The sequence below is a fragment of the Stegodyphus dumicola genome, chromosome 5 (assembly GCF_044657685.1).
Source record: "Stegodyphus dumicola isolate Sdum_Otavi_A_Nest chromosome 5, ASM4465768v1".
Taxonomy (NCBI): Eukaryota; Metazoa; Arthropoda; class Arachnida; order Araneae; family Eresidae; genus Stegodyphus; species Stegodyphus dumicola.
Genome location: NC_140772.1, coordinates 83658769 through 83679715, shown reverse-complemented (window position 1 = coordinate 83679715; position 20947 = coordinate 83658769). Strand labels below are relative to the sequence as shown.

Below are 20947 nucleotides of genomic sequence, written 5' to 3'. Positions count from 1 at the left end.
TTATTAAACACTGCTGGCTGTCCATATATGCGCGCCTCGCAATGAATTGGAAGTTGATCTGTCAGCACTATCCTTATCTTCAGGGCAGATGTTTTTATTTTATTTGGCTTATAATTCCTTTTTAAATGTAGTATTTCATCTCGATGTACTCCGTCTTTGATATGATTTAAATGAAATTCCTCGTCATTATAATTCGCTTTCGATAGTGAAGAAAGTGACACAGAGGTTATTGAAAACGAAAAAATTTCGATTGACAAATTAATCGATATTCTCGACACAGCAATTATAGGACTTGACCAGCATAACTTTGTAAAGCAAAAAACATTTAAAGTAAAAAATTATTTAAAGTGTTACGAAATATGAAAAGCAAAAAATTATTTAAATTATTTAAATAAATGAAGAAGAAATTACGTCTGTTTATAGAATTAAAGAGAAAGTATTATCACATAAAACGAAGCAACTTAAACAACTTACATTGAAAGAAATGTTTAATAAAGTAAACAAATAAATATTAAGCTTTTTTTTTTTTTTTTTTTTTTTTTGTAAATTTTGATACCCTTTAGATCATAATTGTTCTTTATTTCATAAATTACGGTTTCATATTTTTAATTTTATAATTTCTGCATGCCATCTTACCAGATTTAAACTGATGATCTATAATCTGGAAAAATCGATAATCCGGAATCACCGAAGTCCCGACGAGTCTGAATTAACGACTTTTGACTGTATACCTTTTAAATATTTATATTGTTTTTTATTTGCATATAATCAGAGAAAAATACCAAATGCTATTTTCATTTAAGTAGCAACTAAGTAATGTAAAATATACATTATATATATATATATCTGTAGTGGAAAAAAGATGTCATGTGTGAAATTTTTATTTTATTTCTCTGTGTTGTTATATAAAAACAAAGTAAAGAGTTGTAGTACAAAATTATCTACATATAATGCACACAGTCATCATTGCTTTGCCATAACCTATCTACTTGCAATATTTATTAAATCATTGTAACTTATTTTACTTAAATTAAATTTAAAAAATTTAATTTAAGTAAAATAAGTTAAAATAAGTTAAATAATTTTAATTTAAGTAAAATTACTTAAATTAATTTTACTTAAATTAAAATTAAAAGATTATATCAGGAAGGAGAAGTTTCTGTAATATTAGACCTTAGAAAAGTATTTTTAAGTATTGCAATATCATATGAATTTAACTATTTGGTGGTTGTCTTTGTGTTGAAAGATTGACATGCAGCATTTATTGTTTCCTCTCAAAAAACTCAAAAGGTTTCTATATTTTCTTCATGAGGTGTAATCATTTGATATAGCCATAATGCATATCACTTACTATTTAAAATATTTCAAAATACTCTGATAAATATCAATACAGACTTGCCATCCTGATTTTTAATTGCATTTCTGCTAACCTGATTTGCAACATATTTTTTTTTTTTTAATTTTATTTTCCCCTTAGTCCTACAATTTATTAGTTTTCCTTCATTTGGCCTAATATTTTATTTTCATACCTCTTGTACAGTCTGTAGTCTTTTCAAAGCAGGAAACATGAAAATATTTCTTACTTTGAAAATATGCTTTCATCAGTGCAAGCTGGTATAGTTTGACCATCTCAAGTGTAACCCTTCTTGGCATTCTGCTAAAACACATAGACTCGTCCAAAGGGGCATTATTACTTGCTGTGACATGAAAGGTCTTCTTTTCTCAGGAAAGAGCTATGCTGGAGGGAAAGAAAGTCCCCATCCTTCCACCCTATTTTAAGAATAATTTGTTCCGAATGGCGCATGTGTGTTTGCGCTTATGGTCGCGGATGATGCGGTCAAACTATATTACCAGTTGCACTACAAATGCACACAGTGAGGAAGGCAAAGATTCCTTACACAGCTATTATTTATTTCAAAATACAGTCAAAAGTCGTTAATCCGGACTCGTCGGGACTTCGGCGATTCCGGATTATCGATTTTTCCGGATTATAGATCATCAGTTTAAATCTCGTAAGATGGCATGCAGAAATTCTAAAATTAAAAATATGAAACCGTAATTTATGAAATAAAGAACAATTATGATCTAAAGGGTATCAAAATTTGCAAAAAGAAAAAGCTTAATATTTATTTGTTTACTTTATTAAACATTTCTTTCAATGTAAGTTGTTTAAGTTTTGCTTCGTTTCATGTGATAATACTTTCTCTTTAATCCTATTAAACAGACATAATTTCTTGTTCAGTTACAAAGTTCCGCCGTTCAAGTCCTATAATTGCTGTGTCAAGAACACCGACTAATTTGTCAATCGAAATTTTTTTGTTTTCAATAACCTCTGTCACTTTTCTTCGCTATCGGAAGCGAATTAAAATGACAAGGAACTTGTTTTAAATCATATCAAAGACGGAGCATATCGAGATAAAATACTACATTTGGTAAGGAATTATAAGCCAAATAAAATAAAAACATCTGCGCTGAAGATAAGGATAGTGCTGACAAATCAACTTCCAATTCATTAGGCGCCCACCACCGAGCAGCGTGAAATTGATAAACAGATTTCGGATTTCAAAACATACTTTCGCTTTAGATCCTTTACGTATTAACAAATATATATTGGAAATTCTATTTGATATAATCGAAAGTTTAAGCTTACTTTTATAAAATTGCTCTTACAGTCTGCAAAAAATAATAAGCCGGATGCAATTCGAAAATTAAAGAACAACGCAATCATCAACATTAACTGAAATAGATAATTAGATAATTTTAGCTTATACGTCCATTATACATAAAATGCGCACGCGAAAACGTATTCTGCACTTGCGCACACTCATATGCGCAGTCGTAAAAGGTCTTGCGCGCATGCGCAGAAAGTTTTTAGTTTTGATGTCCGGATTATAGATCATTCCGAATTATGGGTGTCCGAATTAACGACTTTTGACTGTATGACTAGTTTTTATGGAATTATGAAGTGTATGGAAGAACTCGGATGAAAGATAAGTGGTTGCGTCAGGTATTAACATAACCACCTTGGCACAATTTAACAATTTTTGTAGATGAAAATTTACTTATCAGCCATGAGTTGACAATTTTTGCAACTTTTTTTTAAAAATGATTGCAAGACTATAAATGTTTATTTACACATGAATTTATTAAAAACAGGGTTCGTATGGTCCTTAAGAGTCCTTAAAAGTCCTTAGATTTTTTTGAATTGATTTTTGGTCCTTAGAAGTCCTTAAATTTGCCCAAAATCAGCAGAAGGTCCTTAATTTTAATCATCTGAAATTTGTCTGTTTTTACGAATGTCATTTTGAGTGTGAATTAACATTTTGGAGGAATATTTTTGGCAATTGACTGCCGTATATATGGTTATCTTTTGAATGGGTTCATGAGTTATAATTTGTTTCTATTTCCAATATAAATGATGGGATACTTGAGTTTCTAAGCAAGACGTTAAACATAAGCATTTTGAAATCAATTTTTTCTAATAAAGAGCTCTTAAACAACTTTTTGCTTTTGGGGATGTGAATTCTTTTATTAAACGGTTCTAAATTTGGTGATTTTTCAACATTTTGGAGATTTTAAGATTAGTTTCTATAGAAACTTTTTAATTCCGAGATCTGAGAATTTTTTGACGATTTTTTTAAAACATTGTAACACTGATAAATTTCATTAAAATAATGGTAATATATTGAAATTATATGTAAAAAATGACATTAAAATAAAATATTTTTATATTTTGCTGTCATATTATAAAGTTTCATTTTGGCAACTTATTATACAGTCAAAAGTCTTTAATCTGGACTCGTTGACACATCGGCAATTCCGGATTATCGGTTTTTCTGGATTATAGATCATCAATTTAAATCTGGTAAGATGGCATGCAGAAATTTTAAAATTAAAAATATGAAACCATAATTTATGAAATAAAGAGCAATTATAATCTAAAGGGTATCAAAATTTACAAAAATAAAAGCTAAATATTTATTTGTTTACTTTATTAAACATTTCTTTCAATGCGTGCATGCGTAAAGCATACAGTACGCATAGTCGAAATTAGAAAATTGCAACCAGAAAACTATTTTTGTATTCGTGATATTTATAATGACGAGAAATTTGATTTAAATCATATCAAAGATGGAGTACATCGAGACGAAATACTACATTTAGTAAGGAATTATGAGCCGAATAAAATAAAAACATCTGCCTTGAAGATAAGGATAGTGCTGACAGATCAACTTCCAGTTCATTGCGCGCCGCGATGTCCCTTCCCCCAGCACAGCAGTGTGAAATTGATAAACAGATTTCGGAATGGTTAGAGAAACAAAGGATATGCTTTTATCCATTTTTTGCAGTAATTCCACATCTTGTTTGTTGGACATCGTAACATGCTTTTGCTTTGTAGATCCTCTGGCAGCTCCAGAATCGGAAATTCTTTTTGACATAATCGAAAGTTCAAGCTTACTTTTATAAAACTGCTTTAACAGTCTGCAAAAAATAATAAGCTGGATCCAATTAGAAGATTAAGGAACAACTCAATCTGCAACATTAACTGAATTAGATAATTAGATAATTTTAGCTTAGCCTATACATATAGCGTCAGCTATACATTAAACGAGCATGCGTAAACGTATTATGCGCATGCGTGAACGCATATGCACATGCATAAAAATGCATTTGTGCAATGCATTTACGCATGCACAGAAAGTTTGCAGCTTTGAGGTCCAGATTATAGATCATTCCGGATTATGGACGTCCAGATTAAAGACTTTTGACTGTACTTCAGAAATTTTGCTGAAGTTTCTTCCATTGCTGACAAATTTCACAAGCACATATTTTAAAATTGAGTTTAAAGCAAAGAATATCATGATTTATCTTAGAAAATTGTTGTTGGGACTTGTAAAACAACAATGAACGCAAACAAAAATGGCAGTGTTGCTGGACTGAAGGAGTGTTATGAACATGGTTGCCTGTAAGGGTACGAGCATGATTGTTGTATTTGGCACATTCTGAAAATTTAGCAACTTCTACTAAAAGTGGTTGCGATAATGTATGAGTACCAAAAAATTGAATTTTTCTTCACTTTCCAGTCAACTGGAAAACTGATGACAATGTGTTTATGCAATGTTCTTGTATCATAAATGTGAAATAATTTCCTAAACAAAGTTCATTGTAAAAATATCATATCTAAAAACGTTAAAGCACTTCTATATATTTAAGTACAAGCTGAATTCAAATAATGTATTTTAAGTGTTGATTGTGTTCAGAATTTAATTAAAAGAAAGGTTGTAGTTAATGCTTTTAATAGGCATAATTAAGGAAGGAAAGTTCTTTCATACTGAGACAAGATTTAATGAGCATTGTTTGACTTATTTGATATTAATTTTTTGTGTAAGGTTATTGAAATACATAAGTACAGTACAAAGTCTTTAATCCGGACTCGTCTGGACTTCGGCAATTAAGGATTAGGGGTTTTTCTGGATTATAGGCCATCAATTTAACTCTGGTAAGATGGCCTGCAGAAATTATAAAATTAAAAATATGAAACCGTAATTTATAAAATAAAGAGCAGTTATGATCTAAAGGGTATCAAAATTTACACACACACACACAAAAAAAAAAGCTTAATATTTATTTATTTACTTTATTAAACATTTCTTTCAATGTAAGTTGTTTAAATTGATTCGTTTTATGTGCTAATACTTTCTCTTTAATTCTATAAACAGACTTAATTTACACAATACAGTTACAAAGTTCTGCTGTTCAAGTCCTGTGTTTGCTGTGCCAAGAATACCGACTTACTTGTTAATCGAAATTGTTTCGTTTTCACTAACCTCTCTGTCACTTTCTTCATGCCTTTATCCATTTTTTGCAGCAATTCCACTTTTTGTTTGATGGACATCGAAACATGCTTTTGCTTTGTAGATCCTTTGGCAGCTCCAGAATGAGAAACTCTTTTTGACATAATCGAAAGTTCAAGCTTACTTTCTATAAATTTGCTCTAACAGTCTGCAAAAAATAATAAGCTGGATCCAATTAGAAGATTAAGGAACAATGCAATCTACAACATTAACTGAAATAGATAATTAGATAATTTTAGCCTAGCTTATACTGTCTGTTGTACATTAAATGCATGCGTAAACGCTACACATGCGCAGAAAGTTTGTAGCTTTGAGGTCCGGATTATAGATCATTCCGGATTATGGACGTCTGGATTAAAGACTTTGTACTGTATTTTCATCGGTGAATGGCAGCCTTTTTCTAAAGAAGCCTTGCTCACTTTTGTGATGCATAAGGAAATTTTTCCCTTAGTGTTTAAAAATGTTTAATCAGTTATATATTTAATTTTTATAAAACAAATTGTAATTTATAGCAATGAACATGTGCATCATTTATAATTTTAATAAAAATTATATGTGTTTTTTAAGTAATACATGAAAAGTTACAAATGCTTAATTTTTATTCCTACTTCCAGCTCGATGGAATCATATTGGAGACTTAGATTCTTTTTTTCGAAGAATATCCTTTTTATTTGTCATAATTACTGCTCGCATGTATATATATATATTAAAATGTGCATACATACGTTCAAAATGATCCAAAAATAATTGTAAAGTATAGATGATAGCATATTGTTATTTTTTACAGAAAGGCATGGATTTTTTACATCTTTTTTAATAAAAATTTTACTAACAAAAAACTGAAAACAGTTACATTTTTACCTGAGGTCATAGTTGTACAGAGGTTGCCTGATGTTGCTGCCCATTTTGAAAGAAGTTATCCACTATTATGTTACACATCTGAACTGTCTTAGATCCTGTGTAGATTGTAATGCCACATCTTGTAGCCATGCTAGTGAATGATAGTTGTCATAATGAACAATTGTAAGTCTACTTCCATTGCATACTGTTCTGTGCCACTGTATGAATTTGGGGCACAACCGAAATTAAACCTTTTTGTGGAAAATGTAACTTTTCTGACAATAAAAATCTCTCATTAAAAAAAAAAAAACATGTTTTTCTGTGCATTTTTGTGACAACTGCATCTAATTTTTATTTATTTATTTTTTATATCTGTATATTCCACCTTATTGATGTCTAGCTTTTTCCTGTCACTGTTTGGATAAATCAGTGTGTGTGTATTATATATTCGAGTAGGAGAAATTTATTAACATATTAACTATGCTTTTATTTCACTGGATCATGCAAGAATTGCTATACGAGAACAATGAAGTAATTTTACATATATATATTGTCTTTCTGTTGGTAATTTTTGCTCTTTTACTAGCAAAGCACAAACAAAATATTTACAAGAACTATACAGCTTGTTTGAAACAGTAAATAAGTATATAAATAAATAAGTGGAAAAAAATATTAAACTTACAAATCATTCATAAAGGCTTTTATTTACTGTAGATACCTATTTTTTCAATGCATTTTTTGTGCTTTTTTGGAGCATAACTTTCTTCTGCTTTCAAATTCAATAAAATAACTGATAGGTGAGGTAATAAATAATAAAAAATGAATAAATTATTAATAGTAAACACGTTATTTTTGTTAACTCTATGCTTATTTTAAAATAAAAGTGCTGTATTAGTTTGGGATTGCTTTCAAATAAAATAGTTGTAATCATTTGAAAAGCTTTTTGGCTATATTTTATTGTTGCCCAAAATTATCTGTACAGATCTAAAATAATGGCATTGCATAAAGTAACTGATCAACTGATTTGTATTTGCCTAGAATGAGCAAAAGGCAAGCATCAGAATTCTGCTTCTGACAGCATGATGCCAGCTAAAGGCTTAGAAGGGATTGCACACAAAGTACATGCCTGCCTACCACAAACAGATTTCTGTAATTTAGACTTTGAATTTAATATTTAGTCAAAAACAGTTTTTATGGCATCCATTGTCATTTGAAAGTAAGCAGTTTTGAAATAGAGAGTTGTTGGCCATTTGCAAACAAGGCTCACAATAATAGAAGTGCTTAGATAGATTGTATCATGATGATAAATAGTTTTGGAAGAAGATAAACTAACCTGTTAAGGTAGGTTTAAAACCCTGAAGCTGTTGCTAAGAAGCAAGCATTAGGTCTAAGAAAATCACCTCTTATTATTATTATTATTATTATTATTATTATTATTATTATTGTTATTATTATTTGTCTGTAACTGCCCATTTTTATCCAAAATTGTCTACTAGGCAGCTGAGTTTAGAGCTTGCAGGTTCTGGTGGAACTTTTATACTGCATCAAACTGATACAGAATATGTATATATAAAAGTCTTTATGTGATTGCATTCAATGATTTGCATCCAATGATTTGCATTCACTGAGTTTACAATAAAAAGGAACCGTCTTGAACTGGTTGAGAATATCAGATTTGGAATCTTAAATAATCGCATCAGTAATCAGTCAGGATTTTGTTTCATTGTTTCTGAATGCATTTATCTAGAAGCATGTCAAACTCAGTATCTGAAGTGGACAAGATAATTGTCAGTGTGCAGTGTAGGCCACAAGAGAAAAAAGGTAAATTTTTACTTAATATTGTATTTAAAAAGTGAGGAAATGCATAAAATTTAATGGCATATTTTAGTTTTTTTAAAAAATGGAAGGAACATCAGGAAATCTTAGTAGTAGATAGATACCTGCTGTTTCTTTCCTGACGTCTAGCACCTTTTTCTTGCAGTCAGCTTTTGAATGTCTGGGGACATGCTGCTTATACTAGCGATTTTCAGAACAGAGGTCAGATGAATGTCTGTTAACTTGATCTTGCTGAGAACTTATTCCTTTTCATAAGTGAGAAAGACTGTTCACTTTCATATATGGTGCATAGCTGTTAACCCTTCCAGATTTATCGGGAGACTCTCAGTTTTTCATCACATCTTCCAGTTTTAATTCTTAGCCTTTACCAAGGAAGCTGCTTCAAAAAAAAAAAAAAAAAAAAAAAAAAAAAAAAAAAAAAAAAAAGAAGGTAGATTAATTGAATTAATGAACCTTAAATTGTCCAAAAAATACTCCCTTGTCTTTTGCTACCCGATTTTCAACACAGTGTTTCTTACTAAATTTTATTTGATCGGAATTGTCTGAACCTACTACAGGTACATATCGAACATTTAATGAAGATTCTCAAGATATTGTTATTCAAGATGTGTGTAATCAGTTAATTTTTGTGTTTTCTTTTGTTTTATATGAATATTTGGCGTATCGTTAAGTTTATCTACATAATAAATACTATGTACATAAATTATTAATTATATTTTTTGTTGCATTTGGAAGTACTCGGCTATATATTAGGGGAAAAAAAAAAAAAAAAAAAAAAAAAAAAAAACTGCTTTCTTTCCCTACTTGCTATTTTCTTAATGCACATGTGTGAGAAAGTTATAAGGTCAAATTAGCCAAAAACATATAATTAAGATTATCTGATTAAATATTAATATGCTTTTATCAAACTTCTTATTATAAGTACTTCAGTGATCCAAATCTAGCATTGCAAAGTGAATTTGTGTCAGTTTGGAGATTTCTTTAAAATGGCATTACTGAAGTGGTGAAAACCTCTCAGAAACTTTTGATTTTTACTTGAGAATCTCCTGATTTTTTATATTTCTAGGATGGCATCATACATGGAAATCACCTATGATGCAGATCTGCAGCTTTCTGGAACTGAACAGGCAAATATATGTAAAAGAGGATACCCTTTTCACTGGAGATTTAAGTCACTTTACAGTTGAGCCGCATTGAATTTTAATTTACTTCATTTTTAAATGGGCTGGCAGTATCTCAACAGGAAGAATTCTGATATCTGATATCATTGAAACCTTTCTTTGAATTCAGTCTCTAAACGTTGAAACTTCTTGGTACATTTTTGTACAAAACTTCTATTTGTACATGCTTTATACAAACAGGCTTTCTTGAATTTGTTCTGTACTTAGCACAAATTGGAAAGAATGTCAGTTTTTTTTTTTTTTTTTAATTTTACCTCCCAGAGAGCAGTAACTTACATTCAAATGCTTTTACCTTATTATTCATGTTCATGATAATTACCATATACTCTGGCGTATAATGCGTACTTTCAACACAGAAAATAAGATCAAAATTTACGGGTGCACATTTTACACCGGTTATAAAAATTGTGCATCAGTGGTTTGAAGATTCAGTGGTAATCCAACTTTTATTCAGTGGTAATCCAACTTTAGTGTGGTGGTTCAGTAAACATAATATTACATCAAATTTGAATAAATCAGCAATCAATAAAATATAAATCGATTTAATTAAATATAGTAATATCACAATCTCAGAAATCTCACATCATCACTGCATCACATCTTCCATCAACTATTTGAACACACTCAATGGCACCCTCCAGTGTTATGTGGATCTTACCAAAAATTATAGATTTAAAAATAAGCGGTTTGGTTTGGCTTATGTGATTATGGCAAAACCTCAAGATCTATCTGCCTGAGGGGAGGGATGCTTTTGTGGAGGCCTTTATAAGGGAAACTGCTTTATATACAAGTTACATGTGGGGAAAATCACAAAAATGCCCATGCAGCCAGCCTATTTTCGGAATTCAAACTTCATACCGAACTACCAGTGTTCAGCAACTTTACTGCTCTGTCGCTGATGGGCTTCTTGAAACTGTTTTATGCAGCAAAATTCTCCTTCAGGTTACAATGCTTTGATGGTAATGATGGTAGAGGAGAGGAACTCAAGTTTTTTAAACTCTTAATTACATTGCCTTACTGAAAGCACGAATTACATTGTGTTATATGTGTGTGAATTAATAGAAATCGATTTCCTTGTTAATGTCGAGTGTCAGCATAGGTTCCCGAAGTATTCACTTTTTCCTGAATTATTGTTAATGATGTATTATTTAAGTATTTATGTCACAGTGTAGTTTTTTTTTAATATGCATTCGCAGTAAATTCTTCAGTTGAATTTATGTGTATTAATGTTATGTGTCATTGGAATAAAATTCATTTAGTTTTATTAGCAGTTTCTGAAACATCAGTAGCTTTTGGCGTAAAAGATAATTTTACATGCTATTGTTCTCTTCTGATATTGACAAAGAGAAGCGTGTGAGGTTTATCTCTTGAATTGCATATAGCTGCTTAATTTGAAATCACTATTAGGCTAGTGTTAGGTAAGGTTAAACAGTACTTAATTTGAATTTTAATACTTTTTATTTCTTTTAGAATTATCATCATATTCATATACTTCTTTTAAAAAAGTGAGTTCTGTCGGCATAATGTTAAATCCTTTCAAATTTATTTTCTGTTGCATAAATTTATTTGATTTGAATTATTAATAGAAGAACAGTTTAAGTGTAAGATTTTAATATATGGTGTGGCTGTCAGTTTGAATAATGAAATCTACAGTGAATAAATAACTCATTACCTTTTGATTCTATATATTTACTTCTAACATTTTACATTTTATGCATCAAAAATGCATATTTTTAAAAATCCAGATGTTTTTATTCAAATACAAATCATACATGTGTACAAGAAGTTTTATTTTATGTTTAAGTGATTTTTTGTTTTACTATATATTTTTAATTACAAATGTAAAATATATTTTATTTAAAAAAATAGCGTTATTTTTGAAGTTTTTTTACCATCTATAATTTTAATCTGATAATTTGATTGTATAATTAAAATTAATATTTTAGTTCAGATAAAATAAATAATGTTTTCTACAGTTCTCGTAGTTTTCTTAACTATTGTACATTTATACCTTTCACCAGAAGCATGGATTTTTATGCATCATTACTGAAGAAGCTATGCATGTTATGTAAGTACTTTTGCTTCAATTAATATACAATTAGTTTGAGTGTAGGAGTAACATGCCACTATAAAATTTAAGATTAAGCAAAAAAGTAACCTTAATAGGGCATAGATTTTGCTTAAAAATATTGATTTCAACAGTAATCAGACACACATCCTTCTTTCGTAGGAACCAAAGTTTTTGCTCTTAAAAAAGATGAATGTTTATCTAATCAGCCTTGAAATCAGTTACACCAAATTAAGATTTTCTTTGCCTAATATTAAAAAAATACAATTAGTTTATTCTGATGAGGGGATAATTTAGGATTTTATACTGTTTATTCCAAACTATTTTTGGTAGAAAAAGTTTTAAAATGAGGGTTCATACAGTCTTTAAGAATCCTTAAAACTTCTTTGGCTTTTTGGTAACAGTTTTTGGTTTTTAACCCTTAGGGTACAGATTTATTTGAAAAAAAAATTCTGTTGACTTTTCACAAACAACATTCACTGAAGTACTGGAAGAAACTTATAACTGGTACCGATCACTTTTGCCCTACAACCAATCACTTTTGCCATGAATGTAGATGTTTAATTTTGTCCGAGTTTGAATGACACTTAAGATTTATTATCCATAACTTAGGCAAAACAAGTGCATGACAAGTCGTCAAATGTACCCAAAGGGTTAAAAGTTTTTAATTTTGACCAAAATCAGCAGAATGTCTTTAATTTAAATCATCTGAAATTTGTCTTTTTTTATGACTGCCATTTTGAGTGAGAATTAGCATTTTGGAGGTATATTTTTTGGTGATTCATTGCAAAATATGTATTTGATGGGTTATCATTTGAATTTGTTCACACTTTTAATATTAGTGGCATGATACTCAAGTTTCTGGGCAAGAAGCGAAAAATATGCATTTCAGAATTATTTCTTTTTTGCTAACGAAGAGCTCATAAACAACTTTTCATTTTGTAAATGTGAATTTTTTTATTAAGTGGCTCTAAACTGAGTGATTTTTAAGATCAGTTTCTATACAAAATTTTTAAATTTGGAGGTTTGTGAATTTTTCGATGATTTTTTTTTTTACATTATAACTTTGATAAATTTCATTAAAATAGTGATGATGTATTAAGATTATATTTAAGAAATAACATTAAAATAAAACATTTTTTACCTGTCTTATTAATGAAATGACATTCATTACTTTCCATTTTTGTGACTTATTATTAGAATGTTTTGAATCTGAAAAATAAATAAGATAATAAATGTTATAAAGCAGAATTTCTGAAGCACTTCTTAGCAAGAGTAAAATAACTATTGTGATTACTTTAAAATGTCTTCTTTTATATTTTTTCATGGAAAGAGTTTTTCTCCATGTAATTGTCTCGAAATGTGCATCAGTTTTCTCTCTAAAAATTCATTTTTACTTTTCTTTTTGGAATTCCCCCCAAAACTTCTGGGTTTTACTGTGACAGAATTTGTAGGGATAATTTTTCTTTCAAATTTTAGACATTGTATTTCAAATTTTAGAAGGATTTGAAGACGAGATTTATAGGCTGAAGATTCCCCCCGCCAAAAAAAAAGTCTTCATGGTATTAATGTGTAATTGATGTATTTTACAAGAAATCTGTGATGAATTTCTTACTTTTTGGAGAATTTTTGAAAGAACAATGGAAACAGTTATTTGAACGTCCTATTTCTTATCCTAGAAGTCATTCTCTTAACTTGTTTATTTTCCCTTTAATTCCTCTTTTTACTAGATACAAGCATGGAAAATATCAAAAATGCTTCTAATCTTGGTCATATGGACAGGTATCTACTGAAAGGACTTTTCATATTAATAATAAAGAAATCAAAAACTGACAGATTAAAAGAATCATCTGTTATGTCCCTATGCATCATATGCATAGCTGCATTAGGCATTTTCCCACCTGATATAATCACTGTGGGTCCAAAGTTCTGCTGAATAGTGCCTCCCTAAAATTTAAAAGTCTTGACGTCCATAGATTTTTTTGTTGCTGCATGTTTCGCTTAATTCTGAAAATTCTGCCACACCAGCTGTGGTATTGGCCCTGACTATGTATCATTTCATATTTATTCTCCATATTCATACAGTTAAAGAAATAAAATTAGCAGTTTCTTCTATACATGCAGTTCTTTAGAATAACAGAAATCTTTATTTAAATCCACAAATTCTAAAGTGAAGAGTAAACTTATTGAGGAAAAAACTGAATACATAAAGAGAAAGAAAACTATTCTTTAAAGGTATATTTTGAGATATTGACAGGTTAGGAGATGAAGCAGAAACTAGTGGTAACATTGGTTTGCTTACCGAAATAATTTTTTTATTGTTAGAAAAGATTTAAAGAGAGTTGTCTTTTAATGTGAGGAAATCATTGTACTGAGACTTGCACTGTTTTCTCCATTAGCATTGGTACTTGGAACTTGGCTTGAAGGTAACTCCTTTTGTTGCCTAAAAGCTCCTTTTCTTTTAAAATTAGGACTGATTTTTAATGCATGTATCTTATGAATAAAACAGTTGCTTTGATCAGTGGGTTATTTATTTCTGTAAAAGAAATAAAAGATAATTTTATGACAAAATAAACAGAGTTATTATTTAAAAAATTTTACTGAAATCATATTCAAAGACATTATATACATTTATTCACAGATTCATTCAAAGGCACTATAGTATTAGAGGGTATGCATAGAGTTTCCTACTGATTCATTCTTCTGCTTTTCTTGTTGCATGCAAATGGTATTTAATTAAAATGTATGCATTTTCTTTACATTTTTGTTTAATTAAACTTTTTTATATTTGCAGTTTATTTGCTCTGATTGTTTTTGGAGCTGTATATAGTACAAATTGCATTTATTTTAACTTTGATGAGCCACCATCGCCCTTTGTAAATAGTACAGATATTGAGCTTTTTGATCTTCTTATACCTTTGTCTAAATGTGCAGCAAGGTAAATATTGATTTTTTAGTGCTTTGTAGTTTATAGTGTTAACAGGTATTCTAGGATTATGGAATATTTATAAATTGGTTTTGAAAAGAAATTAATAATTATTTTAGCTAGAGAGCTTTTCCCTTAAAAAATACCTCACTGTTTAAAATTTAAATATAATAAAAATAATTGTTAATATGTTAAGGTGATCAGTTAATTTATTGGTTAGTTGATATTTGACATCATTTTAGAAACACGAACAGCAGAAATTGCTTGAAAAACTCTTGATTAAATCTTTGGATTTAAAAATATTAATTTCATTCACTGTGCATGGCCTCATAATTCACTTTTTTATTTAAAATATTTTGCATTTTAGGAATTTCATTGGTAATTCTCTGGAAATGTTTTAATTCAGTGATACATACATAAGCATTTTTTTTTTTTAAAATATTCTTCTTAACGATAAGATATGTAAATTTGAGCTCACCAGATTTAAGCAGATGAAGCTACTGTTACTAGAAATATAGTTGTTGGTTACCTGTTTCTAATAATCTCCATAAAATAAGCAATTATAAAGTATGGAAAATATTAAATATGAATTTAACTGTTTCCGTATTTAAAATATGGAAACATTTAAATCAATTAACCATACATCAATTGATACCTTAATCTGATTTAGATTAAGGTACCAATTTATAGATTATTTATAAGCACTGATCTTCAATTACCAAATATACTGCTAATAGTTTTATTTCTAGTATTTTGCAATTCTGTATATATAATGCTTGTTCAAACCTGCCGTGCATTTTGATTTATACAGGTACTAAGTAGTATTTGCTTGTGTTTTTTTAATCCTGCTCAGTTTGACTGTGATATATTTCTAGCTTATTGTTTTAAATAATACATATTTACACTTAATTATTTACGCTTAATTTTTATATTGTTTCTTGTATAATTCATGAGTCCTGGATTTATCCGGTAATGGAACTTAAACTATTAGAATTTTCCCAAGATGATATCGTACTATCAGACAATCAAGAATATGATAATTCTTATCAAATGAAGTTATATGAAAAAAATTTGGAAGTAAATACAGTAAATATAGACAAACTGTATGAATACTTCTTGTGAATTGGTTCAAAAGAAATTAGGTAATATATGATACTATAAATGAGTCTTATGACTCTCTTAAATCATAACAAACTGGAATAATTACCTAATATGTATTTGAGATGGAACTGTAATATAATGGAATAATTTTGTAAGTGTGTATTTGACATGAATGCTGTTAAATTTAGAACAAAGTCTGTGGTTCAGCATATATAATCAAGATTGGTGATTAAAAAAAGGTTAACATTAGTAGAGAAAACCAGATGATGTTGTAGAGACATTAAGTGTTTTTTGGAAGCAGGAGATGTGACAAATGAGCAATGCCCTCGCCGGGAATTGAACCATGGATGCACTCAGCATGCAGACCACTACACCACGAAGGCACGCTAAGAAGGTTGGAGAAATACCTTATATACTCCCCTTTTTAAAGGGTGACTGGAGTTTAGGGGACCCATCGCCAAATCCTGAGTGTGGAGAATCATCATCCACTTTTAGTTTGAGCGCCAGTGTAGAGATATTAGGTATTTTTTATTATTAGCATTAGGTATTTAGCAGGAGATGTGAAAAATGAGCAATGACATCGCTGAGAATCGACCCACGAACCTCTGGAATACACGTCCAGTGTGCAGATCACTACACCATGAAAGTACGCTAAGAAGGTGTAGAAATAGCTTATAATGTCATTTCTCATAAAAAACAAATGATATTGTTTGACCCTCTATCTTTATATATATATATATATATATATATATATATATATATATATATATAAAATAGTTATAATTGAAGCAGCAACAAATTAAAAAAGAAGAGAGATTAATCTGCATTGAAGCTGCTAGGTTATAATAAATTGATAATTAAGTTAAAGGTCAGAACGTAAATTAAATATAAATTTAGTTCTAGAAATTAAAAAGGTATACCTCTTCTTGTCTCCAGGAAATGGCTACAAAAACCGAGGAAGCACGAATGAAGGGTACAAATTAAAAATGGCAGTGTTTAAAGAAAAATTTTAACAGAAAAAAAAAAAAAAAAAAAAAGTCTTCTTTGTTTAATTTTGGGACAATTTTATTGCAGTTTGTATATCTACAGTCTTATGTTCTGTTGTTCTTAAAATTTTCGTTAAACACTTCTGTTTTAAATTTGTATTCATTTGCTTTTACTCTGTTTTTGTAGCCAATTCCTGGACACAGAAATAGATAGACCTTTATAATTTTTGGAACTAAATTTATATTTAATTTACATTCCAAGCTTTAACTTCATTATCTATACATATAATTTAAATTAAAGTAGAAAGAACAAACGATAAAAGACCTATATGGTCAAAAATTTTGCACATTGGGCTGCAAAATTAAAGAAATTAAAAGATAAATTCTAGTATGAATGCTAAAAAGCTGCTTAAATACTGTGGTTTCGTGAAAACTTTAACATAGCAAAATTAGTTGCAATGAAATGTGTTAAAAGAGAAAAATACTACATTTGATTATTTACAAGTAAAAATCAACAATAATAGTAAGCTAAACTAATTAAGTATATTTAAAACATAGTAAAAGTATTAACTCATTAATTGAGTTAAAATTAAGAAGTGGTAAATCGTCGATTAGCCCAATTCGAAGTTTATTATGGCACGCCAGGGGAAATATTTTTTAATGAACTTCAAACTAAGCTAACTCCATCACGCGTTTCGCCGAAACAGACAATTGAAACTGTATGCGACACATTTTTCAATTAATTAAATAAACTATGTCAAAAACTTTAGTCTCAATTCTCTGTTCCAATTTCCCGACGCGTCCGCTTGAATTAACACATTATGGTGTAATAAAGATAATAAATAATGGAATGGAAATGCCGATGTACAGAAAAAAAATAAGTAGCGATATGCTATTAGTCAAAATATGCAAGAACTTATGGGTGGACCTGCAAGCTTAAAGAGTTAATACTTTGTAAAAGTACCGAAAATTATTTTTAATTCAAAATGGAAATGATAATAAATAGATGAGTGGATAATAAAATAGATGAGTTAAAGCAAGGGTCTTACCAAGACCTAGAAAAAATTTTTAGAGAAAAAATATTATTAAAAACAGACCTATATCTGTGCCGTCTTCTTTGGTTAACGATAAAATTCGAAAAGGTTGGGTAAACCTAGAGCGTGCTTATTGCTTTCCAACTCGCAGGATGATGTAGAAAGGTGGGAAAAACATCACTGAGAAAGAGCCAATGTAAAGTGACTGACCATTGGCAAAAAACCTGACTCATTGCAAAGGGGGGTAAAATGTGTTAAAAAAAGCGAAAAAGTTCAAAATGGCGTCTGGTCTTAGTAGTTTGAAGAAAATTTGACTGGGTGAAAGAGAAAATGGCTAATTCAACAAAATATTACCTAAAATGGCCACCAAAGTCAGCAGAAATAATGAAAAATAGCAATTTGTTAATTAAAGTCATAATTCTTCAAGCTAGAGGGCTTTCAAGTGCCAGAAATGAAATAGCCCATTTAATGACAGAATAGAATTGGCCAGCAAATGTTTAAAATCTATTTAAAAATAGAATTAAAAGTATTGTGCCAAATGTTAAGAGGAAAAATAGACATTGTGACAGGAATTATTTGTACATTTATGCATTAGATCTTCAGAATCAGCCATCCACTTCACATCGTCCCATAGGGCTTTAAGCATAAAATTTCATTATCTAATTCAAAAAATCTAAAAAATGGTAAAGTTAATGCCAGCTATTTTTAATGTATTTTTAATTATTTTTTGAGGAATTAGGTTGTTTTTCAATATTGTGACAAAGTATAGTACTTCTTCTTGAAGGTCTTTTGTTGTATTGCAAATTCTTTTAATTCTAAGTAGCTGTAAGTAAATTGTGTTGAGGATGACTCTTTTAGAAATATTGGAATTCCAATTGGTTAATTTAAGTCTTGTAAAGTTGAATTCTCTTCGTTTATCATAGACTTTAAAAAAAATTGTAATCTATAATATGCAAATCAAGGTAGACTATCTCATGTTGCACGGTATTTGTAGTATTAAGTTTTAGGCATGAAGGGTCGATACAGTAGACGTTCATTTTTACGAACCTCTTTTTTACGAACACTCTCGATTTGACGAACTAGCGAATGGTCCCGAATACACTCCCATAGATGTAATGTAATTTTGCGCTCTTATTTACGAACTACAAATCAGGAAAATCTCTTTGTTTCGAACTCAGTTTTCATACTTCTGCATGTTGCATTGGGACGAAGTGTGAAGGTCAAATAAAATCTCCAACTATTTTGAGGCAGCAAGTGCGAAACATTCGAAGAAGTACAGTAAGGAAGGAGGGGGCGGAGAAGAGGGGGAATTAGGACAAATTTATGGTGTTGTTTGTTGTGCGAGGCTCTCAGAAGAGCATCGGCCTGATGTTGTTGGGTGGGGGTTAGACCATTCGTGTTAAAGGGGTTTGGGTTGCTTCTAAAAGAGAGTTGTTGCTTTTTGTAATGTCATAGTCATTTGATCTGGACAACTCAAATCAGTGAAGTCTCGTTAGTCGAGAGTGAGATTGGGCCAGTTTTTGTTAAGTAAGATTCTTAGAGCTATGTCGCAAATGAAGAAACGAATTTGTTTAGCGGTTGAAATAAAGAAGAAGATTTTAAAAGAAGTTGACGAAAAAATCTTCTTTGGAGCTAAAAACGGAAACGATGAATGTGGACCCTCCTCTCGAAAATATTTTCGAGAATCAAAACACGCAAATTTGGAAAGGGCTTTGCTTGTTTGGTTTCGAAAGATGAGAAGCTTAAACATTCCAATTGATGGAAATGTACTTAAAGAACAAGCACACTTTTTTGCTTCCAAATTAAACATCAAAGATTTTAAAGCATCGTATGGTTGGTTACAGAAATTTAAATTTCGGAAAGGTTTGAGTGTCCGGAAAGTGTGTGGTGAAAGTGCAGCAGTAGACACGTCATCAGCAAATGAATGGAAAGAAGAAAAGTTGAAATTGCTTCTTTCTGAATACGCTGCAGATGACGTTTTTAATGTGGACAAAACAGCTTTGTTTTTTAAAATTTTGCCAGAAAGAACATTAGCTTACAAAGGAGATAAATGTGTTGGAGGTAATAAAGCTAAAGAGAGACTTACAGTTTTGATTGCAGCCAACATGACTGGGTCACAAAAATTGCCTCTGCTCTTTATTGGAAAATATATGAAACCAAGGTGTTTCAAAAATGTTCAGAAGATTCCTGCTGCATATTACGCTAATAATAAGGCCTGGATGACTAGCAACATCTATGAAAAATGGTTGAGAGATTTAGATAACCTACAAAGCAAAAGCATGTTTCGATGTCCATTAAACAAAAAGTGAAATTGCTGCAAAAAATGGATAAAGGCATATTTTTTGTTTATCTAAACTTTGTTTATCTTTAACGCCGCGGGGGCGTGCAATGAATTGGAAGTTGATCTGTCAGCACTATCCTTATCTTAAGGGCAGATGTTTTTATTTTATTTGGCTTATAATTGCTTACTCAATGTAGTATTTCATCTCGATGTACTAAACAACTTACATTGAAAGAAATGTTTAATAAAGTAAACAAATAAATATTAAGCTTTTTTTTTTTTTGTAAATTTTGATACCCATTAGATCATAATTGTTCTTTATTTCGTAAATTACGGTTTCATATTTTTAATTTTATAATTTCTGCATGCCATTTTACCAGATTTAAACTGATGATCTATAATCCGGAAAAATCGATAATCCGGAATCGCTGAAGTTCCGACGAGTCCGGATTAACGATTTTTGACTGTATTTGAAAATGCTCAGAATTGCAGTACGTTGTCTATCTTTTGTGAGATTGGTGTTGAGATTTTTAAATTTTTTTATATGCGATCTATGGTTATTAATTCTGATGTTGAGAGGCTTTTTAGTTTGACCTATATATGTGAGGGAACATTCTTTATAGGTTATTTGGTAGATAAAATTTCAAAGTGATTGTTTCAAGAGATACAATTTCAAAGTCTTAAAAAGTGATTGTTGTTTAAAAGATCTAGAAGGAGAAAGCGTAACATTAGCCTTAAATGTTTTACAAAGCATGTTGCTTCATTTAATTATTTCTAAGTTATTAATCTGAGCCAGTAATTAAAAGTAAAGAGGGAGCTAGCCTGCTTTACAGTGTTTT

General features: G+C 30.0%; 1 protein-coding gene across 1 annotated transcript in view; it reads left to right on the top strand.

The window, feature by feature from the left end:
• Positions 1–20947, top strand: part of Atg9 (autophagy-related protein 9) — a 176581-nt gene that overhangs the window by 9290 nt on the left and 146344 nt on the right. The window contains exons 3-5 of the mRNA XM_085816830.1: positions 6470–6515; positions 11718–11780; positions 14575–14718. Of these exons, the coding sequence (XP_085672956.1) occupies positions 6470–6515; positions 11718–11780; positions 14575–14718 (253 nt within the window). The remainder of the gene's footprint in view (positions 1–6469; positions 6516–11717; positions 11781–14574; positions 14719–20947) is intronic.